We start from the raw sequence: 22250 nt of genomic DNA on the forward strand, positions 1-22250 counted from the left end.
AGAGGCCCTGTTTTTAGGTTTTGTGTATTTCTGTATACCTTCAGTATATTAACAGAAATAGTTTTGAATAAAATCAAAGTCGTTTTCCAAGGGTAACTTTCCCGTGCATATTTCTAACACCCAGACTCAGTTAATAAATACAATATATATAAAATGTCGTTTTCCAAGGGTAACACTCCCGTACATATTTCAAACACCCAGACTAAAAAATAAAGAAATCCACCTTGTGGCACACACGTCATCATTCACTGGGCCTGCGCATTCCCCAACACGGAAGCTGAGGTGTCACTGTTGTTTTGGAAGTTGACAGGCACGTGAGTGGTTGTCGTCATTGACGGTAGGCGACATGGCGGCTGATACTTCCCAGAAGGTAGTGAACAATGTTAAACGGTCTAATCGATTGGCATTCCGTATAATGCCCGTGGTCGGGTCGTAACATTCGCCCCGTGTGCAAATTGCGAGTTTGTGTACCAAATCTGTTCCGTCGTACTTGTCTATATGTCCATATTAGCCTCATACACTGTAATAGCGGAGGTTAGCCAATAGCGAGCAGCAACGTCGGCTGCTAGCGTTACAGCATTCCATCCTGCTGAACGCCACGATAGCACACGAGTGTTGTGGTGATCAGGGTTTGCGGCGTGCCAGCGTCTCCAGCCTGATGGGTGTGAAGGGATGGAGTTATGATCCCAACGTACAGCGACTTTTTCCATGCATGTTAAATGCATAGACAGTATAATTCGATAAGCTAACTTAAGCACCAGCTAACAGAAAATAAGGCAACAGGAAAGCAAAGTGCTAACAGCTGAGCGATGACATTTATAAATTATATTTGACATATATATATTACTAGTGTTGGTTTTTACCTTTCCTCTATGACATATGGTATTTAAACCAAATTGCATTCTTACCTTATCTTACGGTTGCTAACCAAATTTCTTGACTTTGTATCAGGTTTTATTCGAACAGGATGGCGTTTTCATACATTCAAACAGTAATGATGACTGCATTGAACAAGATCTACTAATTTCTGGGTCCATTCGAGTCGTCGACAAGGTATTGTTTTCTAAATCCTGTAACCGAGCCCAAATATCGACTCATTGTGCTGGTGGTAAACATTGCCAGCAATAACTGATACGATCATTTCAATGCTTAACAATTTCCAGCTTCATTTTTATTTAAAAGTTGCCCTCTGCTAGCTCATATGGCAGATCATTCTAGTTGAATGTTCGTATAAGTTCCCCCGTTTCCAGGAATGTAGTGAAGCTGTTTTCCATCTGTTGTCCATCCTCTCCCGTGTTCTCCAGGATGGGGAGTTCCTTGTTGAATACAGACCTTTGGAGGACTCGGTCGACCCATCAAACATGCTATGTGCTGGCAAGGTTTGCTCTCTTGACATTCTCCATTACGATAATTGAGAATTAAAGATTAGTTTACACTCTTATTCTAAACGTTGCATCACCTCCACAGTTATTTACAATGTAAGTAGTCCAAATCCAAATTATGTATTTGTTTTGCTAATTTGATAGAGATGCACTAAGGGAGATGTGATTAGATTTAAGCCTATAAAATAATGGCTTTTTAACCTGAATCAACATTGACCACAACAATTAACAGACACATTCCCCTCTGCAAGCTGACATGGTGGGAGCATAGTAAACCACATGACAAACCCTTGTTTGTATACATTTGCTTGCATTCCAGGACTCCAGTTCTGTCATGGAATGGGGCCAGAGTGCAGAGGAGCGGCCGCACCAAGGGTTGGAGACTCAGCACAGCTATGAGACAGAGTGGGATATGGTGAACGCTATCTCCTTTAAGAAGAAGACCTTCTCCAATGGAGATGGTGGGTAATTCAGCCATGTGACTATCCTTTAACTCCCGTCTCCCGCCGGCAGGCAGTTGTTTGTTAGTTAGCATGTTTGTTTTTCAAATCAGTGATAATTACTTGAAACTAGCTGAATTTTCACATAATTGATAAGGTATGACGTATAGGTAGCGCTGCATAATTAATGCTTTTTTGGCCGTTGTAATTATTAAAAAAGATAAAATCCGATTTTGTACGCCTGTCAGATTATATCAATTTTTAAGCCATTATAACTCAGCAATAAGTGCTCTAACGGATCACAGGAATTCCCATTAAGGGCGATAGAATCTTCAGTGTCCATGCACGTTTTTTTTGTAATCACTACCACTTAATATATGACACGAAACAGTGTGAAGTTGCCAGGTTAGCAAATTGAATTGATAATCTGTTCATCGCAATGAAGTATCACAATCTCAATATCGGGCAGAATAATCGCAATGATAACTTGTCATAATCGTGCAAGCTTTGTAAATACAGGGTTAGGGTTAGGGTCCTCTGAAGAATGATCCAATCAAAGTAAATTGATAGGATCGAGACTGACACAACGTCCCATCAGAGCCCAACAGAGCCATTGTTCAACAATGCAAAGAACATTAATACAATAACAAAGGATAATATTCATGTGTTTTCTTCCACCATCAGAGGGGTTCCAACAAGCTCCTGGAATGTTCTGAGAATGTCATGAGTCCAATCTTCCTCTGGCCCTCTTCCCCTCAGGTGCCCTGAACCACAGTCAGGAGAGGTACCGTTGGGCCTTTACCTTCAGCGTCACTGACCTGCGTACCATCACAGTCAAAGTGGACAGCTGGTCCTCCCTCTTCTTCAAGCTAAAGGATACCTCGATCTCCCTGCCTACTCTCTACTTCCACCAGGGCGGTGTCTCAGAGTTCCTGGATAGCCTTCGAAGATGTGCCATGCTAAGCGAGTGAGTGGAACCTCGCAGAACCATAAACCACAGCTTGACACTAGGGCTGTCAATCCTCCCCTCAAATCATATTCGAATTTCTAATGCTTCTTATGTTGAATATTCGAATAATATTCGAATATTTTAATGTTTTTTTTAATTTTTTTTAATTATATCATTATATACACCGATACCATCTTATTATTAGGCCTATGTCCCGCGTCCACTAGAGGGCGCGTCAACCAAATCTGTTATGTAACATTTGCAACAAGTTTTACAAAATCAATACAAAACTTATATAAATAGGTAAGATATAACGCCAGAAATATTCAAGCAATGATGTTTAATGAAGATGTTGTCTGCCGCCCAGCTTGCAGACAACGAGATGAATGTGAAGGATGTTTGGTTTGATAGTTATGACGAAGAGGGAACGCTCCGTTCACTTGCATGGACAGAGTCTCTGGTTACTAAGCAACCTCAACGTCTTGGCGGACTATATATCTGCTGATCAACACTACGAATGCTGGAAACACACCAGACACACCATGTGAAGTTATTTAACCCGATTATTGTTATTTATATCCGAGATTATTTAATCTAACCCGATCTAAACTCTATCACCCAAACACGGCGGCGTTTGGGTTTCCTACCTCGGACTTCAGCGCAGCCACGGCCGACAACTTTCTTTATTCTGGGTGGAAATAGTAACATAGTTACGCCATTAAATGCGTTTATGGAAAAAAAAATTGCGAGAAATGTGCATTTTACTTTCGTAATGTTCGCTCGGTGAATGTGAAGGATGTTTGGTTTGATCGTTATGACGAAGAGGGAACGCTCCGTTCACTTGCATGGACATGGATTCATCTAGGCGCGTAGGAGCGTAGGCGCGTAGCTGCGTAGGACCATTTTTGACACAAAATGGTCAAGCAACATTTTAGCTGCGTTACGCGCGTAAATCTTTACGCGGGTACGCGTTTGGTGTGTTCGTACCTATGCTTTCCAGCTCTGTGTCTGCCATCTTGTAAGCATACAATGCCGAACGTCGTGACGCACAACATTGACTTTGATTTGCGTCGTTGCTAGACAAAAGTTAAATGTAATTCTTGACTTGTCAATAAAATTTGCTAAAAAATAAATTAAAAAAAGTTCGAACGTTAGTTGCCGCACTCGAATGTTCTCCTTTTTTGAAAAATTCGAATTGTATTCGAATAGCGAAGTTCGTTTTGACAGCCCTACTTGACACTGCAAGTTGCGAGTTGGCAGTAGCCCGACTGGCCAGACCAGTTCACAAATGCGTAATACTCTCAGTTCATTCTCCATTTCCAAGTGGCGTTTTCAACCCTGGTCACGGTTTATTGACGTTTGATGATTTAGAATTCTACAGTACTACTCTGGAGTCCTCTCAAAATGGCATAGTACACCAAATAATCCCATGATAGATTCTTATGCTCAAGCCCTTTTGGGCAATTGGTGTTCAGTTATGTGTCCTGCCTCCTGATGTGTGTCTGGAAGCCACTCGTCCTACCCTGAACATAATATCAGGTTAGATAACATCCTGGGCAGCCCAGGCAATGTGCATCGCTATCTTGGCCCAGATAGTGGTTTCTTATTAAAGTTCTTATCAAAGCCCGTTCATAATGGTAGTGCTCTGTATTGAGTGACAGGCGTCCTCAGGAGCAGTTTCCAGGCAGCTTGTGATGCTCCGTCACGCCGTGGTCTCTTTCTGCCTTGTTTGCCCTGTCATGAATGTTATTAACCCTGAAAGTGTTTGTGTGCGTGTCCAAAATAATATCTACTTCAATTATGGCTTTCATATCCTCTTAAATAGTATATAAATGTTTTCCGGTTGTTTCTTGTTAGGAGTGTTCCACATGCAGGATAACGACGTGTTACTACATGGCGCTACTCAGTGTTCCACATGCAGGATAACGACGTGTTACTACATGGCGCTACTCAGTGTTCCACATGCAGGATAACGACGTGTTACTACATGGCGCTACTCAGTGTTCCACATGCAGGATAACGACGTGTTACTACATGGCGCTACTCAGTGTTCCACATGCAGGATAACGACGTGTTACTACACGGCGCTACTCAGTGTTCCACATGCAGGATAACGACGTGTTACTACATGGCGCTACTCAGTGTTCCACATGCAGGATAACGACGTGTTACTACATGGCGCTACTCAGTGTTCCACATGCAGGATAACGACGTGTTACTACATGGCGCTACTCAGTGTTCCACATGCAGGATAACGACGTGTTACTACATGGCGCTACTCAGTGTTCCACATGCAGGATAACGACGTGTTACTACATGGCGCTACTCAGTGTTCCACATGCAGGATAACGACGTGTTACTACATGGCGCTACTCAGTGTTCCACATGCAGGATAACGACGTGTTACTACATGGCGCTACTCAGTGTTTTACATGCAGGATAACGACGTGTTACTACATGGCGCTACTCAGTGTTCCACATGCAGGATAACGACGTGTTACTACATGGCGCTACTCAGTGTTCCACATGCAGGATAACGACGTGTTACTACATGGCGCTACTCAGTGTTCCACATGCAGAATAACGACGTGTTACTACATGGCGCTACTCATCATTGGATTAAGGGCTTGCCCTACAAATCCGCAAGCCATGTCAAACGACTACACTGAACAAAACAGCCGACTTCCCCGCATCTCTTGACTGGGGCCGTGTCAGGTCTGGAGGGGTGTGATGTGAGTCCTGTTTTGTGTGTGTTCAAAGGTCTCCAGAAGATGAGAGCTGTCTGCTGGTCAGCACTGTCAACAAAACCCTGTCCCAGTCCTTCGAGAACCTGCTGGACGACAACAACTTTGGCCTTGTTCATGTAAACAGAATATTGACCAAAGTCAAATTGCATGCTTTATAATAATCTTATAGACTTTAATAATATTCTCCCTATTCATTTAGTTCCAGCTTAATGTTTTTAATAATGGGCGACAGTAGCTCAGGAGGTAGAGCCGGTCGGCTGGTAACCTGAAGGTTGCTGGTTCGATTCCCGGCTCCTCGTAGCGGAGTGTCGAGGTGTCCTTAAGCAAGCCCCCTAACCTATGTAAGACAATATTGTAAAGCGCTTTGAGTGGCCAATGGTTAGAACAGCGCTATGTAAATGCAGTCCATTTCCATTTTACATTTATAACAACAACAAAAAAAGGGTTAAGAAAGTTTCAGGCAGTGCATCCTTGACTGCTGCCGTTCCATTCTGACGCCGAGCCGCGGGTTCATTTGAGGTCACCAGCAACGTGAACGTGTCCCTCTCCCGTTTGCCAGAAGCTGAAGAAGGACCCGTATGTGACGACGCTGGGGGGATTCTCCAAGGTCACCAACTACCTGTACGACGCCTTCCGCGGCGCCGAGGAGCAACAGCGCCCCCCCGAGGAGACAGCGGACCTCCTGGGGGAGGTCATCCCCGGGCTGGAGATCAACCACCAGGAGGAGCCCGGCTTCGAGGTCATCACCCGGGTGAGTCTGGGGCCGTGTTCCAATAGCCATACTATCCCTACTTACTGGCCTTAGTTTGAGGACGTAGGGCGTGTTCCAATAGCCATACTATCCCTACTTACTGGCCTTAGTTTGAGGATGTAGGGTGTGTTCCAATAGCCATACTATCCCTAATGTCTGGCCTTAGTTTGAGGACGTAGGGCGTGTTCCAATAGCCATACTATCCCTACTTACTGGCCTTAGTTTGAGGACGTAGGGCGTGTTCCAATAGCCATACTATCCCTACTTACTGGCCTTAGTTTGAGGATGTAGGGTGTGTTCCAATAGCCATACTATCCCTACTAACTGGCCTTAGTTTGAGGACGTAGGGCGTTCCAATAGCCATACTATCCCTACTTACTGGCCTTAGTTTGAGGACGTAGGGCGTGTTCCAATAGCCATACTATCCCTACCTACTGGCCTTAGTTTGAGGACGTAGGGTGTGTTCCAATAGCCATACTATCCCTACTTACTGGCCTTAGTTTGAGGACGTAGGGTGTGTTCCAATAGCCATACTATCCCTACTTACTGGCCTTAGTCTGAGGACGTAGGGCGTTCCAATAGCCATACTATCCCTACTTACTGGCCTTAGTCTGAGGACGTAGGGCGTTCCAATAGCCATACTATCCCTACCTACTGGCCTTAGTTTGAGGACGTAGGGTGTGTTCCAATAGCCATACTATCCCTACTTACTGGCCTTAGTCTGAGGACGTAGGGCGTTCCAATAGCCATACTATCCCTACTTACTGGCCTTAGTCTGAGGACGTAGGGCGTTCCAATAGCCATACTATCCCTACCTACTGGCCTTAGTTTGAGGACGTAGGGTGTGTTCCAATAGCCATACTATCCCTACCTACTGGCCTTAGTTTGAGGACGTAGGGTGTGTTCCAATAGCCATACTATCCCTACTTACTGGCCTTAGTTTGAGGACGTAGGGTGTGTTCCAATAGCCATACTATCCCTACTTACTGGCCTTAGTTTGAGGACGTAGGGCGTGTTCCAATAGCCATACTATCCCTACTTACTGGCCTTAGTCTGAGGACGTAGGGCGTTCCAATAGCCATACTATCCCTACTTACTGGCCTTAGTTTGAGGACGTAGGGCATGTTCCAATAGCCATACTATCCCTACTTACTGGCCTTAGTTTGAGGACGTAGGGCGTTCCAATAGCCATACTATCCCTACTTACTGGCCTTAGTCTGAGGACGTAGGGCGTTCCAATAGCCATACTATCCCTACCTACTGGCCTTAGTTTGAGGACGTAGGGCGTTCCAATAGCCATACTATCCCTACTTACTGGCCTTAGTTTGAGGACGTAGGGCGTTCCAATAAGTGTACTCAAAGGACCCGGATGGTGTACTCAAAGTGTGGATCGATGTACACTTTTCGTACTCAACGGCAGCCATCTCAGCTACGTAGCGGAAGAGGGCAGGGCCAGGCTCAGCAAACATCGGCCCATTTTCCACATAGCCTGCATTAATAGTCATGTTGTACTTTTTATAGCTTTTATAGCTTTTATAGCTTTTTATAGCTGCTAGGCGTAAAGGGTTCACCGTTCAAAGCGCAATGTTTATTGCGGGGGAGGAGCCGCGGCGGCAGTCGCAATCGTAATTTCCGGTCAGTGCACCACGGAGCATTCGATTTGGAACAACACTGACATCTGAAAATCAGCGCACTTAGTGAGTGCGGATAGTGTACTACGTTTAAGTGTACTCATGGAAGTATGGATATTGGAACACAGCACAGGTCTCTGGTGACTCTGTCTTCTATTGCTGCTTCTTGCAACAGCGGGCCCCGCCTACACAGAGTCGAGACGATCAAGGATATGATTTTGTTATTTGCATCCAAGACGGAAGGTTCAGAACGTGACTGAAACTTAAACAAAGCTTTTCTGTTCCCCATTGTGCGCTAATAACGTCCACCCTAGTTTCCATCGAAATGCAAAGATAGAAAGTCAATATTTAACTGTACTTCGTACAGTCTATGTGCATATGTGTGTCCAACATGAGGCGTATCAAGTTATGGTCTCCTGGGCAGGTATACACCGAAGGACACACCGGGTCTTATGCCGGTCATCGTTTTGTAGTTCCCCGCATCAGAACACTGTAATAGCATCAGAACACTGTATTAGCATCATAACACTGTAATAGCATAATAGCCCTGGCCATAGCACAGAAACTGCTTTGGTCAGGGTCCCCAACGACCTGCTGATGGCAGCAGATACCGGTTCCCCATCACTTCTCATCCTCTTGGATTTAACAGCTGCTTTTGACACAGTCTACCACAATATCCTCCTCCACCGCCTGCACTACACCATTGGACTCACAGGAAATAAACACAACTGGTTCACCTCTTACCTCACCGGCAGAACCGAGCACGTCGCCCTTGGCAAAGCAAAATCACACACCCACAGTGTCACCTGTGGTGTCCCCCAGGGCTCGGTGTTCGGCCCCACCCTTTTCTCCCTCTACATGCTTCCCCTGGGCAGCGTCATCAGCAGGCATGGGTTATCTTACCATTGCTATGCTGATGACACACAGCTGTACCTCAGAACCACCCCCACTTCTTCTTGCCCCCTGCCAACATCCACACTGACCACCTGCCTGGAGGAGATAGAGGCGTGGATGAAGCTCAACTTTCTGCAATTAAACAGTTCTAAAACAGAAGCCATCCTCATCGGCACACCACATCAGCTCCGCTCCTCCCACCTCACCAGCATCACTTTCTCTGGCCAAAACATTCCCCCTTCCACATCTGTCACCAACCTGGGTGTTAAAATGGACCAGCAACTAAATTATGACACCCACATCAATCACCTCTGAAGACCGCATTCTACCACCTCAAAAACATTGCCAAACTCCGGCCTACATTCACCCTGGCAGATTCAGAGAGGCTCGTCCACGCCTTTGTCTCCTGCAGGTTGGATTACTGCAATGCACTCCTCATTGGGATCTCTGGCAAGAGCATCCAGAAGCTCCAGCACATGCAAAACAGCGCTGCCAGGATCCTGATGAGGGTGCGCAAATATGAACCCATCACCCCCATCCTCAAATCCCTTCAGTGTCTCCCTGTCGCATTCAGAATTGAATACAAGGTCTCCCTCCTCACCCACCAGGGCATCCACGGACATGCCCCCCCCTACCTCCAGGAGCTCCTCACCTCCCAGACCCCCTCACGCACCCTTCGCTCTGCATCAACACCAGGGTTCACGCTAGACTTTTTCTTGGGTGGTCAAATGTCCGACACTATTCCAGAATTTCAGACATTTGGAATATCTTCCGGACGTTATTCACTAATAATTAAATAATCACCAAAAGTCCACATTTAAACGACAAACGAGACGAACTAAGTTGCTTCAATAAATGCCATTTATTAAATTAGCCTCGGCAAAAAAACATAACAGCCATTCTAAGCAAAAATTGTAAACGGGTAAAAAACTATTAATTAGATAATTGCAATTCTTGCAGGCTACTTTCGGCGCAACTTCATGGCATGGAAGTGCTCCGCTGCTCTCGAAAAGTTGACGTCTTTCCACCCTGGCCCAAGGCTCGATATGCGCATCAGCCTCGTCACCTTTTCCTCAGCTAGGCGTCTGATAGATGTTTTAATCCTGTTTTGGAGAGAATAAGCCTTGTTCCGGGAAAACCTCAACCTGCGCATTTTGCGTTGCGTTAGCCTCCAAACAACGCGTCATGCGACTTTGTTTTTTTTTAAATTTGTGTAGGCCTACGCTTTAGGAAAGACATGCATGTGCTTGTGCACTGCGCGTATTCATTAATGCGCGTGCGTGTTTGCCTCCCTGGTGAGCTCGGTCAGGAACCGCTACTGGTTTTCATATGCTACTGATTAATTCATACATTAATGCAAACTTCTTTCTTTCTTTTTTCTCGGACATGTGGGCCGTTTACATTTTATTATACCGGACATGCGTGCGTGCATTCGGCCAATGTCCGGCTATAGCCGGCTAACGTGAACACTGATCAACACACACCCTCAGACCACCCAAGACCAAGATCCGCACCATGGGCGATCAGGCTTACTCCACTGCTGCCCCAAGACCATGGAACGCCCTCCTTGACCACCTGAAGGCCCCACAGAATACAGCTGTTTTTTACACTGTACACTGTAACACTGTAATAGCATCAGAACACTGTAATAGCATCAGAACACTGTAATAGAATCGGAACACTGTAATATCTTTCTCTTTCACACTTGAGCTGTTATTGAGATGTGTGATTATTTTAATACATCACCACAGCTGCTATTCATTTCGCTTTCGGTTTTGAAGTGGGAACTTTCATTCAATGAACGCTTTGGAAATTCCCCCCTTGCCAGCCAGTAATGTTGGTGAACATCACTTAGTTTATACAGTCTCTCAAGAACATTGCATGCAACGTCGAAGGATTGCCTTTTCACTAGTTGTGTATCCTTCTTTATTAGTGCTCGTTGAGTACACGTTTACAGCCCCTCAGCTTGCAGTCATTCCTTCCCTATGTACTGCTCCCACTGAGGTGCTTCCCTGGTCTTATGGCGTGGCTCAGGTTCTTCCACACATTGTCCTGTTTAATGTATGGTTCCTGTGCTCTGGTTGGCTGTTCAGGTCGACCTCGGAGTGCGGCCAGACGTCCAGCGGGGGGAGCCCCTGAGCCCGGAGCAGTGGGGGGGGCACCAGGACCCCGAGGGGAGGGTAGTCAACGTCCCTCATCTCAAGCAAGTCATCTTCAAAGGGGCATGTTGAGTATATTACCATTCTGATTATTATTATCTTATTACAATCATGGAGCCTCTGGAGATATTCCTGATCTCGTAGATTCATATTCTGCGGTCTGTAATCTGATTGGCTAGAGTTGTTTTCACAATGTAAGGCCGTGTCCGTGTGTGGAAATCAATTGCAGTTGCCATGGCAAGAAATATAATAATTGTGAAACACAAACTTATATCTGAGTGGTCTCGCGATTCCAACCTTCATATATCCATAACCGGCCGTTTCTCCGGGCCCCACTCAAACTACACCTTATCTTGCATCGTATAAACAAGCTATATTTAAGATAGATTTAAAATGCCAGCATAAAAAAAAAGATATATAAAAGTCACCCTCTTTTTTTTAGAGCTTAAAAAGGAAATTAAAGACTTTGAAGTTGTTACATTTTCATAATTTTGCCATGGGGACTAAATTATATCCTCCAAACTGACTAGTGCTGCTTTTGTCACACTAGGCTAAATGGTATTTTTATGGCTATGAACGTTTTGACATAACTAAGATGGATTAGGAAAGGAGTTTGTCTTGGAACAATAATTATATGATGCTGTTATAACTTTGACTGTTACTGTCTATAAATAAAAGAGTTAATGTAATTGATATGAGAACAGACATAACGATTGCAACATCTTTTATTTATTTATCTATTTATTAAAATAAAACTTAAGAACAGCGATCATTGTTATCATCTCTTAACAGACAATGATTAATTTATTTATTTATTATCATTATCGATTTAAATTCCCAATGCTAGACAACTCATAACTGTTTAGCCCCTGACCCTTCAACATTTGAACTAGTGACATGCAGAACTGACCGCAGTGATTGCCAAATACATTGATTTCAGGGTTGCAAGTTGTGTTTCATTACTGGAGACGGTATGGAGAACCGCCCCACTAAATCAAAGGTTTGTGTGATGGAACAGGGTCTGTGTCACATGTTGAGGAAGGAGGTCTGGAAGTTTCTGCTGGGATATTTCCCCTGGGACAGCACCCTGGAGGAGAGGAAGGCCGTGACCAGAGATAAGACGTATGCTTCTTCTTTTCTATACAATCTGGACCTTCTATAAACCTCGGCCTGTTTTGCTGTTTGGTAACCCAAATACTGTTGCAAAGCTAAAGCAGTACGTTTCCCTCCTGCATTTAACCATTTTATTACAGGGAATGAATCCAGTCTTCCAATTGTATTATGCCCCGGCTCCGGTGTTTATAAACGCTCTTCTGTCACCTGTGTCTTAAAGGGACGAGTACTTTAGGATGAAGCTGCAGTGGAAGTCTGTGAGCGAGGAGCAGGAGAGGAGAAACTCGAAACTCAGAGACAACAGGAGTCTCATCGGTAAGTCTGAGTCTTGCTGCATGTGCTTAACCTTCACCAGGTTAGAGACACCTCATGGAGAACCAGGATGGATTTAGTCACCGCTCGTTTCAACTGGGTGTAAAGCCATCAATTTACTGTAATTGTAGAGGTCTCGCCATTACTGCTCTTTTGCGTAAAGGATCTATATGTGGTGGACCATCTCCGTTAGATGAAACTGATGGCAATGCATGGGATATAGTGCGGGAATAAGTGTTTGGTTCCACTCTTCCTGTGTCCTCAGAGAAGGACGTCAACAGAACGGACAGGACCAACCGGTTCTACGAGGGCATTGACAACCCGGGCCTCGTCCTGCTCCACGACATCCTCATGACCTACTGCATGTTCGACTTCGACCTGGGTGAGTGGAAGAGACCTCGACAACATGTCAATCCTACTGAAATGTACATTTTCTTTAGCATCTTTATCACTGGGCTCCTTGCTCAGCTATTTTTGCTCAGCTAATAATAACATCAAAGTGTATAAGATAATATATCTCACCAAGTCAACATAGGTCCCATGTTGTAGGGGGCATCTGATTGTGTGTGTGTGTGTGTGTGTGTGTGTGTGTGTGTGTGTGTGTGTGTGTGTGTGTGTGTGTGTGTGTGTGTGTGTGTGTGTGTGTGTGTGTGTGTGTGTGTGTGTGTGTGTGTGTGTGTGTGTGTGTGTGTGTGTGTGTGCGCACGCAGGTTATGTCCAGGGGATGAGCGACCTTCTCTCGCCACTCCTCTTTGTGATGGAGAACGAGGTTGATGCCTTCTGGTGCTTTGTTTCCTTCATGGACCAGATGGTAAACGGTCTCTTCATCTAGCTTAAAACTGCTGTAGGGAAGATTGGAGAGTTGTAAAGAGAGGGAGCAGAATAGAGCAAATAATAATCATACCCTCCCTCCCTAAGATGGAAGTGTTGAATTCCATCCACAAACATTCAACTGTGATCCACAGAAAAGATGGATTCCCTGAACCAATCATGCAAGAGCTCTCTCTGATTGGTTAGAAATTAGCCGGAGTGGTCAAAGTTAAAATCAAAACCAATATTTTCGATATATTCGCAGCTCGTTTCCCTCACCAACAGCTGAAGGTCTGCTGTGCCATTTCTAACTAATGACATTCAAATAATATCTTAGCTACAGCACCTTTAATCACATCGTTGAACTGGGGATACATGATGTTTGAAGTCACTCTTAAAGGGGACATTATACCACCAGGTGTGACTATGATTGGCCTTACAAGCCGTTTCGAAAAAATCTGCCCCACATGAAATCACTAGTGGGCGTGTCCACCTAGATCTGTGCTGGAAAATCAGTCTACCAGCCTACCCAGTGGACTGAAGTAAACGTTGCTCATCTATGCAGAACAGATCTAGGAGGACACGCCCACTAGTGTTGTCATATGGGGCAGATTTTCTAAACGGCTTGTAAGGCCAATCACACTCACACCTGGTGGTATAATGTCCCCTTTAACACCTCATTGTGACTGATTGTGTGTGTGCAGCACCAGAACTTTGAGGAGCAGATGCAGGGCATGAAGACCCAGTTGGTCCAGCTCAGTTCTCTGCTGAGACTGCTGGATCTGAACTTCTGGAACTACCTGGGTACACCAAACACCCCCCGACACACAGCCTCCCCTCCTGCTGTACACACTAGAGCCCGACCGATATAGGGTTTTTAAGGCCGATATGCCGATATATATCGGCCGATATATATATTTTTTAAAAAATCAAGAAACGCGCAACAAAACAAACAGATTTCCCTAGCATAGGTTATTTATCCTTTAAATCTTTTTCACTCTCAGCTAACACGTAACAACAGCGAAACTGGACATGGTAGTCATGAATTATGTCATGCTTATCAACTTTAGAGAATTGATGGCGATGTTTTTATAATTGTTATTCAAGTAATGTATGTCTCGTGACAGTTGGCAACTTACCATGAACACACTTGCACACATGAACAACACCGATGATCTCCGTCGATCTCCTTCATTCACGCTGCCTGACTCTGGCTGATCAGCGGGTTTCGGGCGTTAGAGCGCCCTCTGGTGGACAAACTATGCAACGCCAACATTTATTTTATTTTATTTTTTAATATTCATTTATCGGCCATTATAAGTGCCGATACCGAATAGTTTGAAAAATGCCTAACATCAGCCGGTCGGGCTCTAGTACACACACACGGCCTCCCGTCCAGCCCAGAGCTCTCAGAATATTGCAGCTCTAAACAGGCCTCCAATATTGCGATTGCGGTTTAATATGAGATTTCTATTAATTCATTAAGTTCCTTATGTTCTGTATTATTCTCTAAAAGAGCAATAAATCATTCTTTAGTATTGTCAACACAACATTGGAAGCAGTCAACATAAAAACGGCTCTTTCCTTTAGGCCAGGCCGATGTGTTGAGATCAATTGATATTATAACCTCTTTATTTAACTATTGAATTTTAGAATATTAAAAAATAAAATAAATTAATCGCAATTTGTTATTTGCATATCGCGTTCTATTACATTGCGATTCAGATTTGAATCCGATTACTCATTCAGCCTACTCGTTTCTCACCTGCCCTCTTGTGTTTTTCCTTTCAGAGTCCCAGGACTCGGGATTCCTGTATTTCTGTTTCCGCTGGTTGCTGATCCGTTTTAAGCGGGAGCTGAGCTTCCCGGACGTCCTTCGGCTATGGGAGGTACGGTGGTCATCCTCTAGCCCAGACGAAGCCCCCTCTCCTGGCCTCAACCCCTCAACCTGGAGGCATAAACAGATTGTCAGCGTGGACTTTAAAGAGCCGAATTCTAGGGATGGCGATGAACACATATGACGTGGTTTGGGTCTAAAATATAGTTATTATTTTTAAACAGATTTTAATGGTTATTATATAAGTCATATTTATATAGTGTTTAGTGTTTTATTCGCGCAGGGATGCTTTCTAACATGGTACACTGAAATGCTAACTGAACTAAAACGCACGAGACAAAGACACGTGGGCCATTATATTCTCAGAGCCCTTTTATCTGGCGAATATCCAGACTGAACGTCTGCAAGATCAACGCCCATCTCTTTAACCGTTGGTTTGGATTCTGCAACGAACGCAAGAAGGTGAGGGGGTTATGCTCGGTGTTCACCACAAGGGGGGCACCTGAACCGGTTTAAACATCAAACTGTGGTGACCCCCAAATTAAAGCCAGGGCCTCCTTCCCAATTACTGAATAGTTCAGTTGATAGGAATTCAACTTTTTGGAGAAGAACCCAACTGGCCTCTCCAACCCCCCCCCTTCCCCCTTTATCAGCCTGCAGCAGCCCAGCTCCGCCCCCCACCTGACCGGCCCCACCTGGCCTCTCCAACCCCCCCCCTTCCCCCTCTATCAGCCTGCAGCAGCCCAGCTCCGCCCCCCACCTGATCGGCCCCACCTGGCAGCGTAAACAGCTTATCAAACTGCTTCGCCGCTAAGACGGGAGAAGAGCACAGGAGAGATTTAACACTTTCAAAAGCACACCAACCATACCAACCAACCGATTCTACCTGTCCGGGTAGGGTAGAGAGAGTGAGATGGCCTACTAGCAGCTATCTTTAAGTGTCCAATCAGGAGCCTGATTGGAGATCAGGCGTGTTGCTAGACTGGGTGCCCCGCCCATTCCGCCGGCCATTTGAGTCCGCCCTGCAGAAGGGTCTGGAGAAGAGCAATACATTTCTTTCTGCTTCCGATACGTTTTGCGGAAGCAGAAAGAATACAATGACGACAGGGAAGCGACGGCAAGAAGCCAATCGCGTACAGAGTCTTTTGAATTAGGCCCGTTGATCACACCTTTTGTGCTGAAGAAAATGACCTCAGCCTCCCCAGACCAACTTTCAATCTACGTTGAGCTTGGTCTGGCAACAGCCAGGCTAGCGTGTTGCAGCTCCACACTCCCGCTCCCGCTTTGGCCAACTACTGTTTTTTTAAAATTTGCTATATAATTAAACTTGACTTGACTTGACTTGACACCTGAGACACGCCTCCACAATCCACAACAATCTAGAGCAAGGTCATCACAGCAGCCCCACCTCTTTCCCCAGGTCATGTGGACGGGCCTGCCCTGCCAGAACCTCCACCTGCTGGTGTGCTGCTCCATCCTAGACTCTGAGAAACAGAAGATCATGGAGGAGAACTATGGCTTCAATGAAATCCTCAAGGTGAAAAAACACTGTATTGCAATAAGTGTCTCTGTCTTCAATTTGAATATGTTCTAAATATGTCCTCTACATTTAGTTAGATGACATTCATTTAAAAGTGAGTTATGATTAATGATTAATAAAAAATAAAGAAGGTGACTCAACAAGGAACAAAAGAGAAAGGAAGCCAACACACCACCACCACTACAGCCATCAGTGACAAAAGCTCCTCAGACAAAAACAGGAATACATTTTATATATGATCTTTGAACCAAATATTTATGATCCTTGAACCAAATATTTAGAACCAAATATTTAAAGTGAACTGCAACATTAAGCAGCACATTTTTTATTTGTACTTGATAAATGACTTGAGCGATTAATCGATTTTTCAAAATTAGACTTGATTACATTTTTGCAGATTACCTAAGCGATAAAGCGACTAATTGTTTTAGCCCTAGGAAGCAAGACATTCTTGAGACTGAGTACCACCACGATGTTGGAGTCATGGTTATTATGATGAAGGTTTCCCTGACCTTGTCAATCCCCCTGCCTCTCGAACAGCATGTTAATGAACTCTCCATGAAGCTGGACATAGAAGAGATTCTCCGTAAAGCAGAGGCCATCTGCTTACAGATCAAGGGTTGTAAGGTAAGCTAATTTTTTAGTCGTGCACAAACCACGCTGCACATAAAGTAATGCTAATGCTGCAAACAGAATAAATATTCTTATTGTACATAATTTCAAAATGACCAACTATTAAGGGATTATTATTTACAGTGATGGAGGTCATTAGTCGGTTGAACTCACTGAATCACACACTAAACCTTTACAGTGACGGAGGTCACTACTCTGTACTGAACCTTTACAGTGACGGAGGTCACTACTCTGTACTGAACCTTCACAGTGACGGAGGTCACTACTCTGTACTGAACCTTTACAGTGACGGAGGTCACTACTCTGTACTGAACCTTTACAGTGACGGAGGTCACTACTCTGTACTGAACCTTTACAGTGACGGAGGTCAAAACTCGGTACTGAACCTTCACAGTGACAGAGGTCGCTACTCGGTACTGAACCTTCACAGTGACAGAGGTCACTACTCGGTACTGAACCTTCACAGTGACGGAGGTCACTACTCGGTACTGAACCTTTACAGTGACAGAGGTCACTACTCGGTACTGAACCTTTACAGTGACAGAGGTCACTACTCTGTACTGAACCTTCACAGTGACGGAGGTCACTACTCTGTACCGAACCTTCACAGTGACGGAGGTCACTACTCGGTACCGAACCTTCACAGTGACGGAGGTCACTACTCGGTACCGAACCTTCACAGTGACGGAGGTCACTACTCGGTACCGAACCTTCACAGTGACGGAGGTCACTACTCGGTACCGAACCTTTACAGTGACGGAGGTCACTACTCGTTACTGAACCTTCACAGTGACGGAGGTCACTACTCTGTACTGAACCTTTACAGTGACGGAGGTCACTACTCGGTACTGAACCTTTACAGTGACGGAGGTCACTACTCTGTCCTGAACCTTCACAGTGACGGAGGTCACTACTCTGTACTGAACCTTTACAGTGACGGAGGTCACTACTCTGTACTGAACCTTTACAGTGACGGAGGTCACTACTCTGTACTGAACCTTTACAGTGACGGAGGTCACTACTCGGTACTGAACCTTCACAGTGACGGAGGTCACTACTCTGTACTGAACCTTTACAGTGACGGAGGTCACTACTCGGTACTGAACCTTTACAGTGACGGAGGTCACTACTCGGTACTGAACCTTTACAGTGACGGAGGTCACTACTCTGTACTGAACCTTTACAGTGACGGAGGTCACTACTCGGTACTGAACCTTTACAGTGACGGAGGTCACTACTCGGTACTGAACCTTTACAGTGACGGAGGTCACTACTCGGTACACTAAACCTTTACAGTGACGGAGGTCACTACTCGGTACTGAACCTTTACTGTGACGGAGGTCACTACTCTGTACTGAACCTTTACAGTGACGGAGGTCACTACTCTGTACTGAACCTTTACAGTGACGGAGGTCACTACTCGGTACACTAAACCTTTACAGCTTACATAAACCTTACATGTCGTACATCCTCCACAGGATCTGCCCCATTCCGTCAGCGACATCATGGGATTCAACACGGACGAAGATGCCGCAGAGGCCCCCAGGTCAGAGGGCCCGGAGCCCGCCAAGAGGAGCCACTCCCCCTCGCCAAGCCCCTCCCACCGGGGGCTAGCCTTCTCCAACGGCCACGGACACTTGAGAGAGAGCTCTCAGAACGGCTGCAAAGTGTCCTTCGTGTCCTAGTGTACGGAGAGAGCTGAACCTCAGAGACTGGGGCCGTCCAGCGGGGAAGCCTTTCCCGACAGGGTCGAGCTGGCTGTCCCGGAAGAGGAACGCCACTCCAGCCGTCGCCTTGGGATCAGGAGCCTTGATGATGATGATGATGATGATGATGATGAGATGGATGGATGGAATGTAAAAAAACAAACAAAAAAGGATTTAAGATAATTAAGAAACCTTATTTTTGTAATTTCTTGTACCATATTGTCTTTTCATTGAAGTAGTCATTCCTGAAGGTAACTACGTTTTCTAAAGGTCGGCTGAGGTCACTCCCCCACGCTCAACCATGCTCCGGTGATTAAACGATGGACTAATCATTTATTACATCAATAATCTAAACGCTGAGTGTAGGATTTTGGGTATGTTCTTTTTTGCATCCAATTTGGCAGCTGGTGTATTGCTGTTTTTTTTATTTTTCGAATTGAGGTTAGGAACTGTTTGAAACTGTGACGTACAGTTTATCAATATATTCGCCCAATGTATTGGACAGCTTGTATACCAGTTGGAGTCAGTATTAATGAGGAACATCAGTTTCTCCTGCTGTGTGGAGTGCTACCGTATGTTTAAATGACCTCTGACCCCCACCATCAGCCTTCACATTACTCTGGACCAGCATCGGTCCTCTGCTTCCAAAGCGAGTGTGCCAGTTCTTTATTTAGAGTTATTTTTTTATTCTAACTCTGAATCGCCCATTTGTACCCAGAGAAATCTGCTGCTCAATATATCGGAAGTCGTTATCAATATATACTACATTAAACTAACACCTCTTTTAAGGACTTATTTTGCAATTAGCCAATTTCTCTAGAACTTACTTTCAAAATTTGAAAGATATTAGATATTGATTTTTCTATAAATGTAACTTGCATAGAGGGTTTTTGAATGAGCCAACGGATTGATTAAATTGTTTTCACTTTGCTTTGCCAGCAGGATGGAGTGAGTCTGGTTGACCAGCTTTGAAATGATGTGTCTTTAAATGTCATGGCCTGGAAATGACACTATGGGGCAATAAAAAAATAAATAATACTTCAAGGAATGGTGTTTTACTCCTTGTGAATCATTTGTAATCAAGCAGAACACTATTCTGACGTATTTCTCGCATGCTTATTATGAACTGGAAGAACAACAAAGTCTTTAACTTTTAATCAAAAATGTATTCATATCCTCACACTGCACACACGGGTTGTTTTTTTTTGCTGTTGCACTTTGTTGGACTGCAGTGCAGAGTTTCAAAGAGAGTTATTAGCAATTACAAGCCGTTTTGAAAATCTGCCTCTTCTGACATAGGTGGCTGGTCCACCTAGATGTATGACGGATAGATGAGCAACGTTTGCTACAGTCCACTGGGTAGGCTGGTAGACTGATCTCTCCACATCTAGGTGGACACGCCCACTTGTGATGTCAGAAGAGGCCGATTTTCAAAACGGCCTATAACGGCTAATCTCACTCACTTGGTAGTATAATATGTCACCTTTAAGGGGAATGGCATCACCTTATCACCTCAAACCACAAAAACGAATTACTACTGAAGTGCCCTTGGCCAAGGATGGCTAGAGACATGGGATGCACCTGTCTGTAACAAATGGTTCTGTTTGGTGGGTTGTTCTAAGGAAAAACATGATGGTTGAGTTCTTTGAAGTTCCTGTAGGTTTGGGCTCTCACCTGCCATTGAATAGAGGTTAAGGTGCGTGCCATAAGAAACCTGTATACCAATCCACATGGAGCATACCTTTTCTTTACAGCTTTATCTCTCCATTAATAAAACAAATCTCTAGGGCAACTGTGATATTGTTTCCCACGTATGATGACATCCCCTCTTGGTGGCACTGGCACCTGTACATTTTAGAATAGAATCATTCAAATATAATCCATGTCTGCTTTATTTAGGAGCAGAGAAAGGGGCCTGTTGTGAGACACATTAGTGTCAACATTGTTGAAAGAGTTACAAGGACAGTAATTGCTTGATGGATGGATGGATAAACTTAATTGATCCCCCAGGGGGAAATTCATTTGCCAGTACCCAACAGAAAAACAAAAATATAAACCCCATTGCAAGCAAATTAAAACAGTGCAGTACATAGTTACAGCAGATTAATAAACAACCAGATGAAGCAGTTAGCTTTCTTTTTTTCAAACCTATCTATCCACAATACTTTAATGCATTAACACACAGTGAGTGTACAAAATCCACCAATATTTTACTAAATGAAGGAAGGATTTCAGTTTTTTCTACAACAAGCTGCATGAATGTATTTTATATTCCAACCAAATGTCACGAGGACCTTGTTGTTACTATGGGGGTGGGCCCATCATTTATTTTCCTTATTTTTACCAGATTTCGCCGGCGGTTGGAGATTAACTCAGCGTTTCCCCTTTCAGATGAAGGTTGTGCCAGATTGTACGTGGCATTTTGCCTCCACTTTCAACCAGTGCTGACGGACAGCAGCCGCGTGCGTCAGGGCAGGTCTGAGCTGACACTCTGCAGGGCTGCCCGTGTCCTTTGATGGAAGACATTTGGAGTCGCCTCTTGCGTATAACAGCGGGAACAGGGGGCTGGCTAACGGAGCAGGTATCTACCTCCGATCTGCTCATAAAGCCTCCATTGGAACAAAGGAGGCCCCACAGCGCTCTCACATCTCCTTACCCTTTCATTTCCTGTTTGGCAGGAAATTGCCATGCCGTATGCTCGATAGCGTAATGTGCAGTACTGTGACTTATCAGTACTATCTCGCCCTGTGTGTGTGTGTGTGTGTGTGTGTGTGTGTGTGTGTGTGTGTGTGTGTGTGTGTGTGTGTGTGTGTGTGTGTGTGTGTGTGTGTGTGTGTGTGTGTGTGTGTGTGTGTGTGTGTGCGTGCGTGCGTGCGTGCGTGCGTGCGTGCGTGTGTGTGTTTTAATTAAAGTAGAAGCTGCTTTGTCTGACGGATGAGTGCTGGCTCGTTCATTCAGCTCTGTGCGTCAAACCTTGTAAAAAGTTCTGAATGAGGCGTGTTTAAATATTGTCCATCGCCATCAACGCCGTGGTACAGCAGAAAAAAAGGCCAAAACAATACCGCAGATAAATAAATCAAATTGGCAGTATAATTAATGTATCTGAGCAATCTCTGTAACCAGTGAAAAGGAAAAAGTCAGTTCTGCCCAATTTTTTCTAATCCCAATTGCTTGAGACTTTATTTTGTTGTATTTTCAAGCACATGTTGTTGTTGATGTTCCCAGAAGACCTCAGTGTAGTGTGCAAGTAGACTACTGATGAAGTTAGCCTTCTGTCTAAGCCTGTTGAGATTCCACATCAACAAACAAGATAGAGCTGCATTAAAAACGATCCGATATGCCACAG

General features: G+C 44.7%; 1 protein-coding gene across 3 annotated transcripts; it reads left to right on the forward strand.

Annotated features, from left to right (window-relative positions):
* Positions 1-275: 275 nt before the first annotated feature.
* On the forward strand, positions 276-19970 carry tbc1d15 (TBC1 domain family, member 15). 3 transcript variants are annotated; one of them, XM_056599688.1, is made up of 17 exons: positions 276-370; positions 952-1053; positions 1305-1379; positions 1702-1843; positions 2582-2789; positions 5532-5634; positions 6078-6269; positions 10888-11016; positions 11972-12075; positions 12287-12381; positions 12644-12760; positions 13089-13189; positions 13893-13992; positions 14980-15077; positions 16446-16562; positions 17106-17192; positions 18677-19970. In XM_056599688.1, exons 1-17 carry the CDS (start codon positions 347-349, stop codon positions 18881-18883), a joined length of 2001 nt encoding a protein of 666 aa, XP_056455663.1. In that variant the 5' UTR covers positions 276-346; the 3' UTR covers positions 18884-19970. The 3 variants fall into 3 exon arrangements, with proteins under 3 accessions (XP_056455663.1, XP_056455661.1, XP_056455662.1); XM_056599686.1 differs by lacking the exon at positions 276-370 and adding an exon at positions 377-691; XM_056599687.1 differs by lacking the exon at positions 276-370 and adding an exon at positions 377-691 and having other exon boundaries at positions 6081-6269.
* Positions 19971-22250: the final 2280 nt, after the last annotated feature.

The sequence above is a fragment of the Gadus chalcogrammus genome, chromosome 9 (genome assembly GCF_026213295.1).
Source record: "Gadus chalcogrammus isolate NIFS_2021 chromosome 9, NIFS_Gcha_1.0, whole genome shotgun sequence".
NCBI classification, from domain to species: Eukaryota; Metazoa; Chordata; class Actinopteri; order Gadiformes; family Gadidae; genus Gadus; species Gadus chalcogrammus.

Excerpts from the sequence above, each read along its gene's own strand:
- tbc1d15 (XM_056599686.1), top strand. The coding sequence starts at position 659 with ATGGGTGTGAAGGGATGGAGTTATGATCCCAAC. Across the intron at positions 6,270-10,887 it reads GCTTCGAGGTCATCACCCGG|GTCGACCTCGGAGTGCGGCC; the intron begins GTGAGTCTGGGG and ends TTGGCTGTTCAG. Across the intron at positions 13,993-14,979 it reads GAACTTCTGGAACTACCTGG|AGTCCCAGGACTCGGGATTC; the intron begins GTACACCAAACA and ends TTTTCCTTTCAG.